The 20565-nt window shown below is 42.2% G+C and overlaps 1 protein-coding gene across 1 annotated transcript in view; it reads left to right on the plus strand.

Moving 5' to 3' along the window:
• The window catches only part of AFF3 (ALF transcription elongation factor 3), a 287915-nt gene that overhangs the window by 223692 nt on the left and 43658 nt on the right, over positions 1 to 20565 (plus strand). The window contains exon 10 of the mRNA XM_059815224.1: positions 19578 to 19743. Coding sequence (XP_059671207.1) covers positions 19578 to 19743 — 166 coding nt within the window. The remainder of the gene's footprint in view (positions 1 to 19577; positions 19744 to 20565) is intronic.

Here is a 20565-nt window from a genome sequence, read left to right on the forward strand (position 1 = left end):
AGATAGAGCTTGTCCCCCGCTCAATAATAAAAAAAAAAAAAATAGCTAAAAGAGCTAAGGCTCAGAAAATGAGCAGTTTTGTAAAAGCCTGGCAGATTCCCAGTCTGCTGAACCTAATAACAAGCACACACATTTTTCCAGTTTGAAACTTTTTGGTGTAAACTCCTCATGCAAACACCTCCCGGGACTTGCTGGAGGAGGTACAGGGTACAGAAAAGAAGAGTGATGGGCTTCTGACATGAAAGGTGTCGCCTGCATTTTTGAAATAGGGATGCCGAAAGGTGGAGCTCTTAAAAGAACCTAATTTGGGGCTCCTCCAGCTGTCGATCACCCTCAGCTTTCCTCCTCCTCCTCCTGGAGGGATTCACAGCACAGCACCTCTCTCTGTTTAAGCTGAAGAGGAAAACAACAACTGCAAATTCAGTTGTGCAAACCCAGAGAACAGTTCGAGAAGACAGCAAAACCTAAACACTCCTCTGAGATTATCACTCTCTAATTGATACAGAGATGTACTGTGACCTCTGGTTCAACCTCTCTTTTTATACTGTTTTCTGTATTAGCATGTTATCTGCTTGTCAGCTGCCACCAAATTTTAACCTCAGACTGCTGATATTTTCTGAGTATTGTGTAAAAATGTGTGTATTTTCCTAAATAATTATGAGGGATTTAGTGCTGGTGAAAAATGTCAGGTTGATACCTGATTATCCAGGAATTTCTCCCTTGTGTTTCAAGGATATCTGCCCCCCTCCTGGAGCCGTGCATTATCTCCATACATATTCTTTATCCGTGCAGACAAAGGGCATTGTTAAAACAGACAAGTGCCTTAGCATTCGATGTAGTTAGCTAATCTGAGCGAACACCACATTATTTTCTAAGAAATGTGTTTTATTCTTTTCTTCCATTTGGTCAAAACGTAGCATTAACCATTTATTAGTATTACAAGAGCCATGAGAAATTTCTGTCATTGGCCACTGTACATTGCTGCCCTCCTCTGCCTGTGTAAGGTCTCCCAGGTTGATTAGACCAGGCCATTACCACAGAGTTGCCCTACCCAAATTACTAGGGTTGTTTTTACGGCCAGAAGTCTGGTATCACTATGGAGCAGCAGTAAATTGGGGATCCGGTTTGAATTGTTGATATGTCAGTAATTTACCACATCAGCCTTTTAAATACATTACAGCAAACTCTATGAATACACTCTCTGGTTAAATGAGGGAACGCATGGCAAATGAATTCCCACTGCCCCACATGGAAAAGACATACTACAGTGTCACAGCGCACTCCTTGGCTGCTTTGGAGTTGAGCTCCACAGGGATATCATGCACCAGTCTTCAGCTGTTGAATTGGGAGGTTAGCTTGAAAGGATTGGCAACTGCAAACTCCATAACTGCATGGACCTGCCAGCCACTTCTCCAGTTAATCCAAGAGCTGTAAGGATGAAGAAGTGGTGAAACATGTGGGTAGTCTGGCCAATGTAAACAGGGAGATCATGGAGGGAGGGTAGAATCCGGAAGGAGAAAAGATGAGCCTCTGTTAAGTTAAGAAATTCTGCATGACTTTTTATTGAGGCCATACCATGCCTGAAAGAATAGATTTTATGATACTGTTTTCAGGTTGTGATAGGCTGCAGTTTGATTGAGTCAAAGCTTAGCTTGTGTGAATGTTTAGGGTGCTCAAATGCACTTTCTGCACCTGTGCTGAAACAATAATTATCCCCAAAAGCTGTACTTTTCTTTTCTTTTAGAAGTGACACCCAGCTCACATGGCAACTGCAATTCTAAAATTAACAACATATGTTTCCAAAGCTGAGATGTAAACAGGTTTGCTTAGTTGGGAAGCAGTTGTGTTAGGTTTGTCTTGCACCTGGTAAAGAGCTTGTTAAAGGTAGCATTGCAATCTTGAGGGGGTTTTTAGTTTAATTGCTAACTAAGACAGCATTTTAATAGCTTTGTTTTAATCTTGATACCATCTTGGGGGAGGTAGAGTTATTTATTCAGTTACAGGGCCACATGGCTGGGAAGTATCTTATTTATGTTACATACATATTTGGTTGACATGACTCATGTTACAATTGGACTGAATAAGCCAGCCCTGTATACTAAGAATAAGCAAACAAATGTAAAACACATCACCATATTAGCAGAACCACAACAAGCTAATTAACGATGGACAACACAGTCATCAAATCAAAGTCACAATCAAGAGCTGAACCAATGAATCAGAGCTTTGAGTTATCAAACAAATACATTCGATGCAGAAGGTAATCAGCTTTAAATTATAAGCTTGACATGAGATGGAACTACATCCCATCAGTTTTGCATCAGGAAAAACTGAAGAGAAGCCAGCTCATGTTTCGACCAAGCTCCTCACAAATGTTCAAGTCCACGCAAAGCATTGAGTAAGTCAATCCATGGCTATATTCTTCAGTCTTTGCCAGTGGTGCATGGAGGACTATTCCTGTTACGGTTCAGCCCAGGGAAGTACACACATCAGAGCAAACTCATTAGAGATGCACAGTTTAGCATTTCCTTCTCATGTCACGTGATTATCATGTATGATTAGTCTTCTGCTCTTATCCTCTCCTGGCCGTGAAACTCAAATCAGAGGTCACTCTGAAAATCATATGCTGTTGCTGCTTTTAAATTATTGATGCAACATTTATGAAAATACTTTTTGAAGAATTACTAGGTAAGAGCTATGAATAACTTTTGGAATAATTCACCAGCAGTAAATGACAGATTTAAGAATCTGGCATTTGCTGCTAGGCTTGGAGACAATTAATATAGACCTTTTTCCCTTTTTCTTTTTTTGGCCAAACACCTATGCACTCAGGCACATGTGAAATAAAGAGGGATCCTTCCCTTAAAGGAAAATAAAGTGTTCAGACCTGTGCTTTCCTCCTGAGGATCTTTATTTCACATGGTTGCTGGCTGCCAGCACAACACAGCAGAAGCTTAGACCAGCGTAATGACATCTTAAAACTGGCATCTCCTGCTTGGTGATCCAGAGACGCAGCAATGCTTCTCACAGCCCCATCCTTTTTCCTGCTTCCTTCACTGCGTAGATGAAGCCTTGTTTCCTGGATGTAGTCAATACAGCCTGGTATCTGTTTTGTAGGTCGCTGCTGAATATACCCATGGCCTTGCAAACGGGAACCATGGGCTGAGGTGTGACACACCAGTCTCCTGCACAGTCCATGTCCCAGTGACTAATGACAACCATCCCCTGCAGGGAAAGCACTTAAAACCCACACTCAGCAGGAGCCACCTCCTCGGGACTAGCTAATAACCTCGTCAGCACAAAGTCTCCCCACGCCTTTTCTAATAATAGTCATTTCTTCACCCTAAGTTAGGAAGCTAACATGAATCCATTCACAGCTTACCCTGGTGACTTTTAATCTAAGACCACAGCTGGCCTTTGCACGTTTTATCAGATGAATTCCGATAATCATTAAACAAAGTTTTCTCAAGTCTACTTCAGATCTGGGCCAACGTACCTCACAGCCCTTATTCTTGTGCCACACACTTGCCATGGTGTTTCATCCTGTAAAATCAGTGATGGCAACCTGAATAATTAGTTGCTGTATTTGTAGGGCGTCAGACATATACTTATTTCCAGTTAGCTATACTGCTTTTCTTTGTATCTAGACTCATGCTGTCTAACCCTGGAGAGCACAGAGCAAGTCTGCAAAGTTTTAGTCCATGAGATCATCCCAGTAATTTGTTGCTGCAGGCGCTGTCTGTCTAACTTTATTTCCCCACGTTAAATAATTGCAATATTGTTTCTTTAAAACCCTTGACAACAAAAATCAAAACAACCGTAAATAATCCACAGACATATGGAATTGTTTTGAGAAAGAAAGTAAATTACTGAGACTCCTTAAAAATGGAAATCTACCAAGGAAACCCCAGCAGTCTCTTTGACAGTCTGCTCTGAAACTTTTCACTTGCTTTGATGTTGTTTGTAATTTATGCTCCTTAGAGGCTCTTAGATGAAGGAAATCATCTATTTTAATAATGTGAAACCTTCTTCAGGCCACCCGAGATGGGAATTCCTGCTCTGTTTCCTGTGCCTCTCTGACAGGGCCAAAAGGGGAAAGAGTGCTTAAAAATCGCATGGCTGTTAGTGATCAGAGTCATGGCATCACCTACCATTCCGAAACGTCTGCCCAAATGTTACTTATCTCTCACTGATGAGGTTATGTGTTTAGGAAAGTTGTCTTTTTAAGCTCACTCTCCACAGTACTGTTATTTCACTGTATTAGTAATTCATAAGGATAGGTTATGTGGTGATGATCATAATACAAAAGCAATTATTGAAATAGTCCCTTTAATTCAAAATTATTTTAATTACTAATGATACCTGCCTCTTTTTTTTTCCCCTCATTTCTGTGCTAAGTCTCTTCATGATTCAGAAATTGCCACTAGGCTATCACCTTTGGTAACTGCTGTTCTCTGAGCTGAGTGAACAAAGGAAAAATTAAACTGGAGTGTGTCAGGCAGGCAGAATAGGAAATATATGTTCCTGCAGGAAAGCTACTCTCCTCCTAATTACCCTGCAATTGCCAGGTTCAAAATCTAATTTATGAGCAGCATAGATAGAATGGCCACATTAGTCCATTATTTCGTGATGATCTTTTCTACTCTTGATTTCAGAAAGGAAGGATTTTGCAGCTCTCGGCGCATTGGCATTGTCAGCAGCTGCTCTGGGCAGTGATGCTAGACAACTGCACTTGAGAGATACTCCCAAATATTGTAAAGCAGTCTCCTAACAGCAAGGTTTTATAGAAGGAGGGAGGTGCTGAAAAGTACAGTTAAATAAATAAAGCATGACCTGATGGGCTGCCTCAGACACTGCTGACCACATTCAGAAACCGATCCAGAAACGTTTGAAGGAAAAGGAAGTTTTCCAGCCTGCGGCTGCTGCTGCTATACCTTCCACCTGCTGAAAAATACACCAAATGCAGCAAATGAACCTAATAACACCCCCAGAGCCCATTTTACTCTGACAAGCATGGAGTAGCCTGCAAAAGGATGGCGCAGTGGGTAAAGCTGCCAACATGTGATACGCAGCTGGCACATGGTTTCAGCTGTAGTGCTGTTCCCAAGGCCAAGTCTACACTTCAGTCAAGTTGGGGCAATGACTTATGTAGTCATCTGAGGGAGCTTTAAACACACAGCAGAGGGACACACACAGCCAAATGGAGCTCAGGATCAATTCAGTGCCAACGTAGTTACCCAGCTCCTTGGTTGGGCTTCATCCCCCACTGAGCTTTGTGTTCCCACAAAGCACCATAGTTTGTGGTACCCAAAGGGTACCACAAGGTGACAGGATGGCTGAGGCCGTAATGCACCTCTGGGGACCATCCGGTCCAACCCCCGCTTAGAGGAGGGTCAGCTGAAGCAGTTGCTGAGGGCTGTGTCCAGTTGGGTCTTGAATATCTCCCAAGATGGAGACTTCACAGCTTCTCTGGGCAACCTGTTCCAGTGTTTGACCATCCTTACAGCAAAAAAGGTTTTTTGTTATGTTTAAAGGGAACTTCCTGTATTTCAATCCGTGCCCATTGCATCTTGTCCTGTCACTGGGTACCACTGATAAGAGCCTGGCTCTGTCTTCTTTACTGCCTCCAATCTGGTATTTATCCCTCCCAGTTCTCTCAGTCTCTCCTCATATGAAAGATACTCCGATCCCTTACTCATCTTCATGGCACTTCTCTGGAGTTGCTCCATGCCTCTCTATTGTACCGGGGAGCCCACACCCGGATCCAGTACTTCAGATGTGTCTCACCAGGACTGAGTAGACAGGAAGAATCACATCCCTCCACCTGCTGGCAACACTCTTCCTACTGTAGCTTAGAGTGCTGTTGGCTGCCTTTGCCGCAAGGGAGCATTGCTAGCTCATGGTAAACTTGGTGTCCGTCAGGACCCTCAGGGCCTTGTCCACAAAGTTGCTTTCCAGATGTTTGATCACCTGTGCTTACACTGGTCCATGGAGTCTCACCCAAGTCTTCCCAGGCCCAGGCCACAGAAGTCCAAAAATTATGTCTGTTGTTGCAGGGAGGCAACAGATCTTCTGGGCAGAAAATCTGCATCATACACCTACTGTACGCATTTGGGTCGCCAGCCCCACAGACCACAGAAAAACTGGCTCTGCAAGCTTCCTCTCCTTCCCACCACCTATGATTCTTCTCCATCCTCTTTTTTGCCTGCCTTATGTCCTGGTTCTTCATCCACAGTTTTTTTCACTATTGAAACCTTTTCAGTTAAGAGAAATGAATGCTTATATTTAAACTACCATTGTCTTTTATGGTCAACATCCCTATAAAGATAATTTTGGTAGGAAAGTTTATACCTTTTATTGATTCTGGTTGTCTGCAGACCCAGGAAGACAGCAATGTTTTGTTTTACATTTGGGCTGCTTTGGAAGGATTTCTTCATAACTGTGAGGCGACAAAGTTAAGATGGAATTCAGCTACCTTAACACAGGCATCTAAAGTCACTTGAGAAGCCCTAAGATATGTAAGACATCTTTAGGGCCTGACAGGTTCGTACGGCAAAGGCAGCCAAAGACTACTTGAAATAGAGCACAGGCACTGGATGGTGGCATGGAGGCAAATAGATGTTATCTCTATCCATTAAAAAAAAAAAAAAGGCAAGGTAGTGGAAGTGGAAAAGGGAAAGATAAGGGGAAAACGGAGAGGCAAGGGGAAAGCAAAAAAGCAAAAGAGGAAAGACAAAGCGCAAAGGCAAAGGGGAAAACTCTCTTGCTGATTCTGGATGTGACATGCAAGCCTCGGAGTCAACTGCCTGAAAGTTCAGTGCCTCTGAGCTGTACACAAAGTCCATCAATATCTTTCCTTGTTGCAGTCTAAGTCCATAAGAAAGTGCTTGCCCCTTCCCTGAGAAAGCACTTGGTTATATCACTTGGGAGGTTCACTCCTAAGTATTCCCTTTCAGTTCCCTGCGCCGAATGCAAACAGAGTGTTCTTAGGAATGGGAGATGCCTGCCCTGATTCATTCTTCTGAGGTTTTATTTTTTCTTTGCCCCTGAGGAACTGGCTATTTTTGATGACTTTTATGATTAATAAAACTGACTGAAGGCCTGCTGGGGTCTTCCAGCTAGTTATCAACAAAGTCATCTAGCCCTTTCCCCTAGTGTCTAAGCTAATGGCAAAGACCCAACACTTGATCTTTCTCCCCAAGCTGAGGCTTGTCTAGCAGGGTTTAGAGTCATGTTGGGGTGGTAAAAAGATCCCGAAGGGTTACCTTCTTGCTGCACTGACTATGGAAAACAATACTCTCCTGGAAACCCATCTGTCCATCTCATCCTCTGCACAGAGCTCTTGTGCAGCATCTTACGCTTTCCCCCAGCTGTTTACCAGCTGCAGGCAGGTGACCTGATACACTTTTAAAGAAATACTGAACATATATCCTCACAGCTGGACACTGAACTCCTAGCAGCAACACATGTTGACTCCTACACCTTTAACAGTCTCCCTGCTGGATCACACTGCTAGATGTAAATTCCTGCTCTGAAGAAGGCCAGCACATCCTAGACTATGGGGGACCTGAGGCAGGCAGAGGGGTGTTTGAGATACTGCAGTAAGACCAGAGTGCCAGAAGAGGACTATTAGCCTGGGGGCAGAGAGAGGAAGAAGGCAGTAACAGCTTGTTGTGGCACTAGGAGGGAGAAGCAGCGCTGATGAGCAATATTTCTCCCTGTTCCCGTGCCCTCTCCTCACTGTCATGTGTGTATTTCCCTTCTGCCTCCCTGGGAGAGACAGGGAGAACAAAAGATACATTGAAGAACAGGCAAAGGCACTTAGGCATGCCTTAGTGATAATGTAATATTATAAGAAACCTAAAAAGATGCATGGCAGTTAATGAACAGCAAAAAATATGAGATACGGATTGAAAGGTATATTGGAAGATATAAGTTTAACTACATCAGGACACAGCATGGTGTAAGACCGATTTTTTTTATTAAAATGTCATACAGTTCTAGTGCTTTTCCTACTAGTTGGTAGCGCATTTCACAGAAATAAAGGATTGATAACATCCTGCAGGAGGGTGTAGCTGGGGAGCCACTGAGTCCAGACACATTGGTACCACATTCTAGATTAATAAAGCTAATAAAATTATATTTGTAATTTATTTCTGCCTCCCCTCATCATCTGTGTGTGCATGAACAAACCTCAAGTTCGCTTTCCAGGGATGACATCTAACAAAAGGATGCAATTCACATTTGATTTTTCCTTTCAATTGTAAAAGGCAATTTATATAACTCTTTCTTAACGTAGATTAATATATTTGTGCTTATCATACTTACTCATTGTTTTTCACAGGCCACCTTGATACATTATAACTGAGGAAGGCACAGCAAAGTTTACTAGTAGGGGCTGCTCTCTATTTTAAAATCCTTCATTACGTACCTGCACACTGTGTTGCAGGGTTACAGTGGGTCAGATCCTGATACCCTCACTAGACAGACCATTCCTGCTCTTCGTAAACACTTCTGCATACTCCAGTCCAAGCTGTAAAGTGCAATGCTACTAAGCCAGAATAAGGAGTCAAGAATCTGAGCCTGGTCAGAATGGGAGAAGTTTTTTTCCTAGTGACTCAGACCCCTGAAAAGCTAAGGCTGCACCACAGGCAAATATTCAACAGCTGGAAGTTCGTTTTAAACATCCTTTATTTTGAGCTAGTATGTCAATAATAGGTAAACAGCATATCCTGGGCAAACTCTTTCTAAAAACATATTAAAATAGTTTTGCATGTTGCTGGAAAACAGGCTGTATTTACATCAGAAAGGAGAACAGAAGAATCTTTTACAAGTCTTCAAATAATCTCAAACTAATTAGCTTTTAACATCGTCTCTGCTACAATTCTGGGCTTTATTAACTGTTCTGCTTGCCATTTCTGAGTCTGCCTAATGTCTTCTATAGAACAACTATGCATTTTTTCAAGGCATTTGTCATTTTTTGAAACATATAAAAGACAGCACTTGGATTCAACTAACAGACTATCTAAATGCTGCTCTGCATAGGGAATGATATATGCTGACAAGGAGTAGAAGTCAAATTTTCTTTATATGGTTCTTTATGGCGAGCAAACCTACTTAAAACAAGCTCCTTCTCAAGGCAGCATATTGATTAGAGCTGACGGGCCGAAAAGACCTTTGGGAGACAACAGAATATGGCTTGAGTCAAAGACTAACACTAAAGCTGGCAGCAGCAACATTAAGAGTCAGTAAAACCTGAGAGAGTTTGTCTCACTCTGAAATTTATTGCACCCATTTGGGCAGCCATTATGGTAGTTAGTAATTTTATCTGCACAAGTTCATCTGTACTTGGACTCTCAGAGCTTAGCGAGAGGTCTTGCAAGACACAACCATACCCAGGGCCCTGATGACTGAGGCAAAAGACAGCCGTGCTGAAGCGAGGTACAACTGTGTCTGAAAATTATAAAAGGCTGTCCGTTTAGATGGCCAGCCACAACATGACTTACGTTAACAGTAACTCTGAAATAAGGTGATGGTAGGCCAAAGCAGACGAGGATTTTCCTCATGTGCACTGCAGCGGTTCTCTTCTGTGGCTTGATGAAGCTGTCACTCACAAGCAACAATTGCTGTTTTCTTGGACAGCAGTACAACTATACGTCATGCTTCAGGAAATAAATAAGACAAGAAAAGCAACACCCAGTTTAATTTCCAGGGAACTGATACCGAATTCTCCTGATGAGACATTTTGAAGATAGTGGATTAATGCCACTCTGAAGAACATTTTGCATTATTCCTTTGCCTAATCTAATTTCTGAAACTACCATGACTGATGTTCCACATCTTCCCTGATGATCTGTTCCAGTGCTTAATTACCTTTATCCTTGCAACATCTCTCCCAGCAGGTTGAAGCCTATCCCACCAATGACCAAGCTGCTGGAATCACCTTCAAAATGTTAGTGGAGCATCTATTCCTGAGATGGGTAGTACTGATACCATTGAATCTGGCAGGGGATCAGCTTTTAATAGTGCTCTAATGAAACAGTGGAGTACTGAGTTGGGAGTGGATATAGGTCTTCATATTGCATACCACCCTCAGTCTTTAGGACAAGTGGAGAGAGTTGACTGAACCCTGAAAGGGAAATCATGAAGAGCAGTGTGAACTAAACCTCCCTTGCTTCCCATTCAGATCAAAATGCACATGGTGTTGGGCATACCAGGCATACTGTTTAAGTGACCCTTAGGATCCTAGATTCCCTCTAGTCTATCAAGAGAGGTAGGAATCTCCAGAAGGTATTTTTGGGGGATGAAGTTAGGCATTAGTTAGGTTCCCTTGTAAATTAAGGTCAGAAAAACTGTATGCCTACAAACCCACTATCCTATACCCCACTGGCCAGCTATTTCAAAATCTGACAGGAGGGTCCAGTTCCACCTTGGTTTAACTCAGCAACGTTCTTTTTTAGTAATTTTTTAAGCCCTACACAATAGGTGAAGTCCTGACTGTATGAGTCACATGACTTATTTGTTCACAAAGTCAGAAAATTGGCTTGGTTGACGTCTTCAGGTGACCTCTTGGCAGCTGACTTACAAACAGTCCTTAGTCCTTGTCACTCTTTACACTACGTATTTCCATTCACCCCTCACTAAATTAGTGCTTTTCTTCCTATTTTCATTGACTTCAGGTGTAACTTGCTGATTTCTTATTTTGCTGAAGCACAAGGATCTCCCCTCCTACTTGCATATGTGACATCAAGATTTTGTGAAAAAGGGACGCCTATGGAGCTTTTCCTCTCTCTTGAAGGGCCATCAGTCCAGAAGTTGTTCTTCAGATGGTAGGGTTCAGCATCTCAAGTGCTTCCCTGTGACCAAAAGAACTTGTGCGGAGCCTCATGAAATCTTTACTTTCACAACAGCTCACTCTAATGAGACCTTCTGATAGCTCAGTCCCGAGCTCCTATTGCATATCTGGTTTATCATGCAAACCAATGAAATGCAGTCATGTTTTTAACTCATGTAACAGGAAGGGGAGCAGAGCTCATCTCTAGTGATATCTACCTTCTTCAGTGAACCTAAGTAATCTGATCTCCCTTGGGCAAATGAACTCATGTTCTCTGGAGACCATTGGCAATTGTATGCAGCAACTCCTGCTGCTACCAGGAAAGGAACTTCCTCAAAGTGAGGAGGGGAGGAGAGACCGGTGGAAAAGAGGAAAGATTAGAAAGTAGTAGAGTCCAGAAGAACACACTTGGTTATTACAAGGAATCAATGAGTGCCAGAAAGACATCCAAAGCTTCAGTATTATTGGATATGGAAAAACTGTGCCTGACCACAGACTCAGCCACGATACCATAGATCTACAAGTGCTCGAAGGAGTCCTTTTTCCTTCTTGCAAAGTCTGTCTAGGTTTCTTACCCCTTCCCTGGGCCTTTTGATCTGACGTGAGAGGGCTAGATTCCTAGAGGAGAAGAGGAGAGGGTATATCTCCCAAGAAAGTTCTTTGAGTAACGCTGCTTCCAGCGTCCAGACTAACAGTCTTAGCCACCATGAAGGATAACCTTCACACATCGAGAGCATTAAAGGTCAGAAAAAGTGTGTGTTCTACATTCCCTTTCAGACGTGTAACTCAAAGACACTGTGTCTGATTGCCACCCAGCAGCAGAAGCTGGCCTCGACCAGACAACAGAGGGGATCTCAAAGAGAAAGTCCCTAACACAACCAAACTGATGAAAAAAAGAGAGAAAAATTAAACTTCTAGGGTACACATGCAGGAAAACACACAAAAGCCATTGCCCTTGGTCTCAAGGGGAAATCCAAAGCGGTGCCGTCTGACTGAATATTCTCAAAAACTTCATCCACTTAGAATTTGTTTCTGCCCCCCGCTCCCCCCTCCCCCAAAAAGTCTCTGTAGAAATGGTTTCCTGATTTCATGCTGGAGGCAGGAGGGTGGCTGTTCACGGACTATTCTCAAAGCTGTTCATCATTCTCCAGGCCATTGGTCCAAGGGCATGTTCCAAGGACAGTATAGGACACATAGGCTGCACCTGTCACTTTTTCTTTTTAAGTCACCATACTTCGAGCCATTAAGAGACTAATTATACTACCAAGGTAAAAAGATTCTATCACTCCTCTTCCACTGAAGAGTTAACTTTCCTGGACTAGGGAATCTCTCTGCTCATATTCAGCTGATGCAAGGTCAACGACAAACACACCAAGGAAGTCAGAGTTGCTTTATTTTTCTTGTGAGCAGGTCAAATAAAACACTGCTGATGCTCCATTTATCTGGAGCGACAAGCAAACACTTGGCAGCAGAGGAAAGCATACACTGGAGTCTGGCACCAGGCTCCCAGCACAGCTGTCAGCCTGCTGACTAATCACTTCATCCCCACGCTAATGCTGCTCCAGGTCTATTGGACCCTTTCAGCTCAGATACCCTGGCCACGCTCCTCCTGGTAGAGCTATTTATACAGAGATGTCACTGTTAATTGTTATGTAGCATTTCATTTTAGGAGGGGTTTTTTGGCCAAATTTTTTTTCAGTGGTTTTCTCTTTCCTGCCATATTTCTTCAAGGTAGGAGCTGTGATTCTGCTGCTTCCAGTATCAACCAGGCCTTAAGTAGATACCCCCTTGCCAGACTGAATTTTCTTGAAGGTTTTTTGTGCGTGCATGAGCTTCATAGCTTGTTTTTCTAAACAGCCTTTCCTATCAATTTGTTTTTCTTTGGTGACTATTCTGGCAATTAAGCCGCAATCTCACAGGGCACACCTGACTCTGAAGAGACCTGATTTACCTTAGGTTTGCATTATCAGATGATACTTGTAGTCTTGTCAGCACAAACTATTTAAGCAACTCCCAAGGACAGTGTTAAAATATAGGTGGAGTCTATGAAGTCTGTTCTTAGCAGCTGTGCTTTATTAGTTGTGCTGTGCAAAGGTGGTGCGGCTAAGGTAATGTGGTGTGGCTAAGGTAATGCGGTGCTTTTGCAGAAGCATTATATATTTTGACAAGCCGAACAACCTCCAGGACTCTCACTCATCATGACTCCCATTTCATACCTCATCCATTATAGGAATGAGGTATGAAAACATTTCTGTTTCCTAAAGATATTAACAGACTCCTGGGAAATCATTTACCTGGAGAAAGGGAAGTGCCCAGCCTCATTTTTTTACCTTCAGGCCTGAATAGCCGACCATGGCAGGGTTAGCTGCTTTTTTTGTTAGTGAACGGTAGGTTTTGACAATTGATAGCTCTAAAAAACTGAGAAAGTTAATTGGTTTCATCTTCTTGGTTAGCAAAGGAACAAAAATATAAATTTGTGTGACTTCCGTACTGTGTTCGGAACAAGGATATCCAAGTGCTTTTTAAAGAATAATGAAGGACGTCTCCTAACACACTGAAGGTAGGCAAGTTCAGTCATTGCCATCTATGGCTAGGATGGTTACCGGAGCCCTGGAAGGGTCGACTGATTTGGTCATTCAGACTCGACATGGTGGAGCTAAAACTAGAGCAGAAGCTCCTTATACTCACGTTTGCATGTTAAGTACAGAACCAGCCTTCATATTTTAAACTATGGAGTTATCTGGCTGTCCTCAAGCGGGTGCGTATTTTAGAGTTTATGGTATCATCTCCCTTTTCTCAGCATGATTTTGGCCTGAAATGAACGGACGACATCCACATTCATTCTGTAGGCTATCCTTGTGGTGCTATTACTTGGCATTCTATAGTTGCCTCAGAAAATATCCCCATATGTTCTGTTACAACATTGGGATGGCCTGATCTGCAAGTCCAGATAGACCCCCATGGTAAGCATGCTTCAGATGTCTTCGCTGAAACAGAATTTGAAAAATACACAGGGGCAGCAGCAAGAAGTGGGCATTTCCGTTGCCTCTGTGATTCATTCACAATTACCGACACAGGAATTCCCTACTGTGTGCATGGGAGATGTGCAGTATCTTCAGTGCCAGGCAGCAGAGATAATTATACCAATCTTGGCATGATGTTCTCAGTTTGTGCTTTGAGGAAGTACCACATGGAATTTGCTTCTCGCAACAAAGGGATAAAGAGTTTTCTGTAAAAGACCTTCACTGGGTTTTAGGTTGGCTTCAAGGGAAGAAGGAAGTGGTGTTTCAGATACTTTAATCTGGAATAAAAATAGAGACTCTGACAACAGAGCTCCTTTAAACCATGGAATATGTTTTCAACACTGAGTTTGAAATATCATTTCAGAGTCTTGGTCAGGTTTACTGTTTGATTTAAATCAGCGTAGCCTAATTGAAGTCAATGGAGTTATGACAGTTTATACCAACTAAGGGACTGGTGTATGTTTCAGAGTCTTGTTTTCCCACAACTGGCCTTGATCTTCCAGACACTGATAGATTTTCTGGGTATTTCAAATACTGCAAGCATTCATAGAGTCTTCCTTAGGATTTTCTCGAACGTTTGTGATATCTACAAATTCAGATCACCACCTCCATGTTTACCTCTCAATGTTGACAGTGTGATCCCTAACAGTGTCATTTGTTTATTCAAGTCAGCTCTTCACACTAATTGTTGCATTCATCTTTCCTATGGGGAGTTGGAGCCACTCGGTACTTGCACAGTGCTTGACGGATGGTACCGTAGGGTGAGATTTAGAAGGAAAATAGTTTAGATGATCACAGCAATGCAGATGACAGTGGCTAAATATTGTCCCATCTCCAGACATGAAAACAAATACAGCAGATAGTGTCTGATAGTGTTACTGAGCTTTTTGATAAGGGTCTGGATACAATTCTTGCAAAGTGAAATTACACAGATGGGCTGGACTCCAAAATATGAAGCATAAGCATTTGCATAGCCTTTGTTGTGGCTGGAAAAGTATTTCAGAGGCTCACTCTGATATGTTTTCTTGGCACAGTCTTTTCTTCAAGGCCTGGTTCTCCCTTGCTTTGCATTCTTGATAATGTATAAAGTGCCTTCATATTGTAACGCAGTGCAGAATTGGGATCACAAATTCTTCAGCACAGGAGGGATTGTTCTCTTTTGAATCCATTTAATATTGTTACTAAATAGTTGCACTTTGTTAAAGAACTGCATCTGTTTTACTTGTACCTTGATCAGGCATCCATGCCGTCTGTCTTTGAAACACTGAGACTGAATTCCTGCAATGCAGCATATGCTTAGCTGCCCGGGAACTTCTTGTGGCCAGTGCTGAACGCCATGATTTATTATCATGGAAAGTAGTGCAGCTGTAAGCAGCAGCTTAATATGAAGTATAGAGTAGGACCCAGATCCAGCGTGATTAACCTCAAGAGGTCTCCTGAGGGTCACTGAGGCAATCTGATTTTGGAATCTCTCTCCACTGACTGAAGAGCAAAGTCGGCACCTTCCTGCACAAGTGTTTAAACCACCTTGGTGCTGTTCAAAGGCTGGCCGTGGCCATGCAGTCTGATGGAGCTAATAACTGATCCCACTACAACTAACCTCTCAGGCTTCTCCAGGGATTGAGATGGCTCTGCATCTCATCTTGGATTACAAATTAGTTTGAGGGGGGAAGAAGTATTACTCTCCACAAATCACTGTGTTTCTGAACCTGCACATCTGAGAAGAACTGAGGCTACAAGGTATCTAGCAGTTTTTCAGAGAAGGGTGACTTGTCCACTAGGCAGTGCAGGAAAATAGGTTGTTGGGGACTTGCATGGTGTTTAGGTGCCCAAGTCCCATGTAGCCAGGATGATGCGAGATATCTCATCAGAAACTTCAGATGGTGTGTTGGTTGTTAAGTGATATTATTACTGAACTTCTGGCAACTTTACAAGGAATTTAGTCAGAGAGTGCATGTTCCGATCAAGGGCTTTAAAGAAAAGTGTTTCTTACCCAAATTGTTTTTTAATTGCTTAAAATAAAAATATCATTTCTATGATGTAGTAATTAATTCTGGGGCATAAGCCAGTAGCAAAATATGCATGAATGTTACATGCCACAGTCATTAAAATGTAAATTGGTCTTTTATTTTGACTGCATGATCTTGCTTACATACTTTAGAAAGAACAGTCCAAAATGGAAGTCGCCAATTTAAAATAATGGTAGTTTTTTAATAAGAATGCATGAGGAAACATGTAACCGTTTTCACCCTGGTCACAATAAGATAATGAGGATCCTTAGAAGAATATGCTACATTTAAAAATGGAAAAGGTAGAAGGGGGACAGGAGACTTCAACAGTATCAGCATAAATGGGAAAATATTGTAATACTGAATTTTTGTAGTATATTGGTTACCATTAGAGCAGCAAACATAGATTTCCAGATGTTTGTGGAGAGTCCAACAATTATATTTTATATCTATGGCTGTAGTAACAATTTCTATTCAGCAGCCTAGAAAAACATTTCATGTCACAACAGGAAAGAAATATTACTGTGGGGTTTTTTCTCCCTCATCCCCTACACAGCAATTCTGAATACTTCAGTCAATGCCAAACAAAAATGATGGTTTAAAAATTAAAACCACAGTCACTATGGGCAGGACATAAATGTGCAGATGTTTTGTGATGTTAAAGAACTTTTCAGGCAACAGTCACAATGCTGTTGTGGAGAGGACTGGAAATTCATCAGAGTTGGACACTGTCAAAAGCATTCCCTAAGCTACACTGTCAGAAAAGGCAGTTACGTTTTCATATTCCCTTTAAAAAAAAAAAAAGAAGAAAAAAAATAGCAAAACCAGAAAACGTACTCACAACGGCCTTTATATAGCTCTCACTATTTTATTAGCAAGGGGTTGACTGTAATCTGTTAATATAAGTGAGCAAGTTATATCTAAAGTTTACTGGGCAACCTGTACAAGTGGAAAACTGCATTGTCCCAAAGCAGTGCACAAAACATCGATTTTCCTTCTCCGGGAAGGAAAATTTTTACAAGCTTATAAGCTGTTTCTGTTTTGGGCACCTCTGTGCCTTAATGCTGTTATACAAATGGCTGCCTGAAAATCTTGTATTTACCACACCTACCTGGCTAGACAGAGACATCATGAGTAACAACAAAAATAGCAGAGGGTGGGTTTTTAAAGGCACTCATTGTAATTGGTACATTTAATGACTGTGCATGATGACAGACCTCTTGCCTCCCAAGAGCTGGCAGGCACTTCTGTGAACATGCATGTAGCAGCGAGCTGTTCTGCCAGAGCATGAGCTTTTACTGTTGCCTCTCTGTACCGCCTGATGGTACAAGGATGGAAATAAAGGTCAAAAATATAAATGCATCTCAGCTCCTCCCTCTCCTGTTTATTCTACTTGCTTTAATTAGTAAGGTGAGATCACAGGTGAGGTTTTCTGCACTGCCTTGGCCCCGCGTGCCTCGAAGGGTGCAGAAAGCTCTCCAACAGCCGCACGATTACCCAAGCAACCCAGAAACTCTCTGGAGCAAGAAAGCCATGGGCAGCTGTGCTGCTTCCTAGCAAAAGGCAAGGGGGACGCTGTAAGTAAAGGAGATGTGGTGGGAGTACTGGCTTGTGCAAGACAGGTGGTCTGGCAGGGAAAGGTTGGCATATGTTAGGGGAGGCAAGGATAGGGCCAAGAAGTGTGCAGCCGTGGGGAATCGTGGAGTTGACTTGAAACCGCATCTCCGATGGCCTGGCCTCTTTTCAAAGCCCCAGAAATTGCCTGCCACATGTGGCTTGCGTCAGGTACCAGTTTTCCAGAATGGAATGCACCATTAGCAGGTAAAGACAATTCATTAGGCGCAACATAGCAGAACTGTAATTAATTATTATATATTATTTCTCACAAAATGCATCTCCAAGATCACATTGCATTAGCCACAATATTGGACTGATGGAGCATAAACAAGGGTAATGATAAACACCAGTGAATGGAGTTGGAAGAGATGGTTATTAGGGTACCGGTGTGTTTCATGTGGCATTTATTTAACAGTCTCATTAGTGATCTGGAAAAGGAAGTGAACAACCATTTAATTAAGTTTGCATTTGATACTAAATTAGAAGTTGCTGCAGACACCTCTAAGGGCAGAGAAATAAATCTAAAGGAGCTGGAAGCATGCGCAGTAAAGAAGAAAATGAGATCTGGTATGAAGAAAAAAAGCAAGCTAATGTCTCTGGAAGCAAAGAATCTAAAATGTATTTATCAGTGGAGGAATTCTGGAAAAAGCAGCGTTGAAAGAGATGTAGGAGTGTTAATGGACTATATATTCCATCACAGCTCAGGTATATGTTTACAGAAGCAACGCATCAAGGCGCAGGAAGGTAATAGCCCTTCATTGTAGGGCTCTAGTGAGAACCCATCTATAATGCTGCACTGTGTTTTGGGCATCCTGTTATCAGAGAGATATAGACAAATTGGAATGAGTTCAGAAAAGAGCCATAAAAATGATCCCATATCCCTGGAGATAATGACTTATGAAGAAAGATCAGAAGAAGTAAATGTGTAAGGCCTTGTCTGAAAGATGACTGAAGTAGGGCAGGAAAACAGCCCACAAATATGTGAAAGCAAAAAGGGAGGAGGATAATTTATCATAGTAACTATTAGTAATAGGATGAAATAATAAGTAACAACGATAAATTTTAAAAGGGCAACTTCAGGTTGAATGCGGAGAGAAATTTCTGACAGTGGAATTTGGGTTAGTTTGCAGAGAAGTTTCCCAGGGGTAAAAGTAAAAGCTGCATTCAAGTCATTTAAAATCAAATTGGACAACTCACTAGAAAATGCACCCTGCTATAGGGAACAATCTTCCATTGCCTGGGGAATAAGCTGGATGACTTAATAGGACATTTCACACTCAAGTCTTTATGACTGACTGTGATATTTTTAATATGCATGGTCAACTATTTCAGGAAAGTATACATTTCTTCTGCTGTCAGGCTTGATAATACAAACACTTGCATGCAAACATAACTTTTAAGAAGGCAAGTAGCTCTACTGACAGCACTGCACTGCTGACATACAAAAACACAAGCCTGAGCTCTTCAGGTTTTTGCAGGATCAGTGTCTTAAGTCTTGCAGTTGTCAATATCAAGATGGTATATACAGATAACCACATCATTTACGGGTAGGTGAAGAAGTGTGCAGAACAAAAGATGGGGGTCGGAAGCTCCAGTGAGGATGCATTATTATTGTTAATATTATCGTTATTGCTATTACTACTTATAAATGACTGGTACTGTGGAGTTCAACTCCGTTTCTTAACTGTTCACCTTTTTCATCTGCTTTCACCTCTGTGCAGAGTGTTCATTAGACAGTGTAAGACTGCTTTCTGTACTCTGTTTTTTAACATTTGATATTTTTAATATATCCTAAAATGTCTGTTGAATGAGAAAATAGACGAGCTAACATGAAATGACCTTCCCCCAGATGAAGAAGAGATGGCAAAGGCTATGGATCTAAAAGGATATGAGGTTAACTGCATATTTTCCCACCTATTACAATAATGCAATGTTGAACTCACTTCACCATTCATTAGCAGCAGAGAGAAGCTCACAGGCATTCAGATAGGTATGCTCCCTAAAACACCATGATTTTTACATGTGTTTTTTTTGTGTTCTTGTTTTCTTCTTTTCCCTCCCCCCTCCCCGATGGGCTGTGTGTGGGGCTGGCAGCCTGGTGGTGCCGCAGTCCAACGCCCGAGTCTCAGGACTCTCCAGCAAGGGGTCGAGCAGCAGCAGCTCCAGTGAATCCGAGACCAGCTCAGAGTCTGACTCAGAGAGTGAAAGCAGCTCCAGCGAGAGTGACGGCAGCAAGCCCTCGCATTACTCCAGCCCAGAGGTAAGGGCTTCTGCTCTTTATGATTTAGGGCAGCAATACATTATTACACCCACTCAGACTTTTTCCAGCCAAGCCAACACAAGGAGGCTGTGGGGAGATGCACAAAAAAATCGAAGACAAAGGCCCAGGGATCCTCCTCCTGGCATGCTGTGAAATGCAAGTGGCAGGGGATCCTGGGTCATATTAAAGCATTTGAAACAAAAATGAAGAAAGAAATAACCCTGTGATATTCTCCTCAAATTGGACATGAGTGGAGCGCCTTGCAAGGCTCACAGCTTGCTTGAAGTTTTATGCAACTCTGCCTCCATAGCAATGGCTTGCTTAGTGCGTTAAGTCCTGATGTGGGTTCCCAGCACTGCAAGGGAACTAAAGGCTTCTCTACACAGGGAAGCTATTATAAAATCAGTTTGAGGGTGGATTTTTAAAGCAAAACAGTTGTTTTTCACTCACGCACCTCCCTCACCTCACTCTCCAAGTGAATTATTCTCTGCTACTGCTGCGTTTGTGTGATTTATTTTAATCCCCCTCCAAAATGAACTAAACGTAATTACTTATGGTACAAAATATTAAGTCCAAAGTTGTCATCTGGAAAGCTAGTACCGAAAATTTCCACATGTAGACAAGCCCTAGCCAAATTACAATTAAGCTGCCAATGCTATGCCACCTTCTGCTTTCACCTCTGCAGAGTGCTCAACAGACATGACAAGGCTGCTGCCAGGATTGACATTTTCACATGTTTTGGTCAACACACACCTTTGGTATAAAACCGTGAACTCCACAGCCACATGACACACATTAATTTACGTAAAAATATTCAAAAAT

Source organism: Gavia stellata, chromosome 1, assembly GCF_030936135.1.
Source record: "Gavia stellata isolate bGavSte3 chromosome 1, bGavSte3.hap2, whole genome shotgun sequence".
NCBI lineage: Eukaryota > Metazoa > Chordata > Aves > Gaviiformes > Gaviidae > Gavia > Gavia stellata.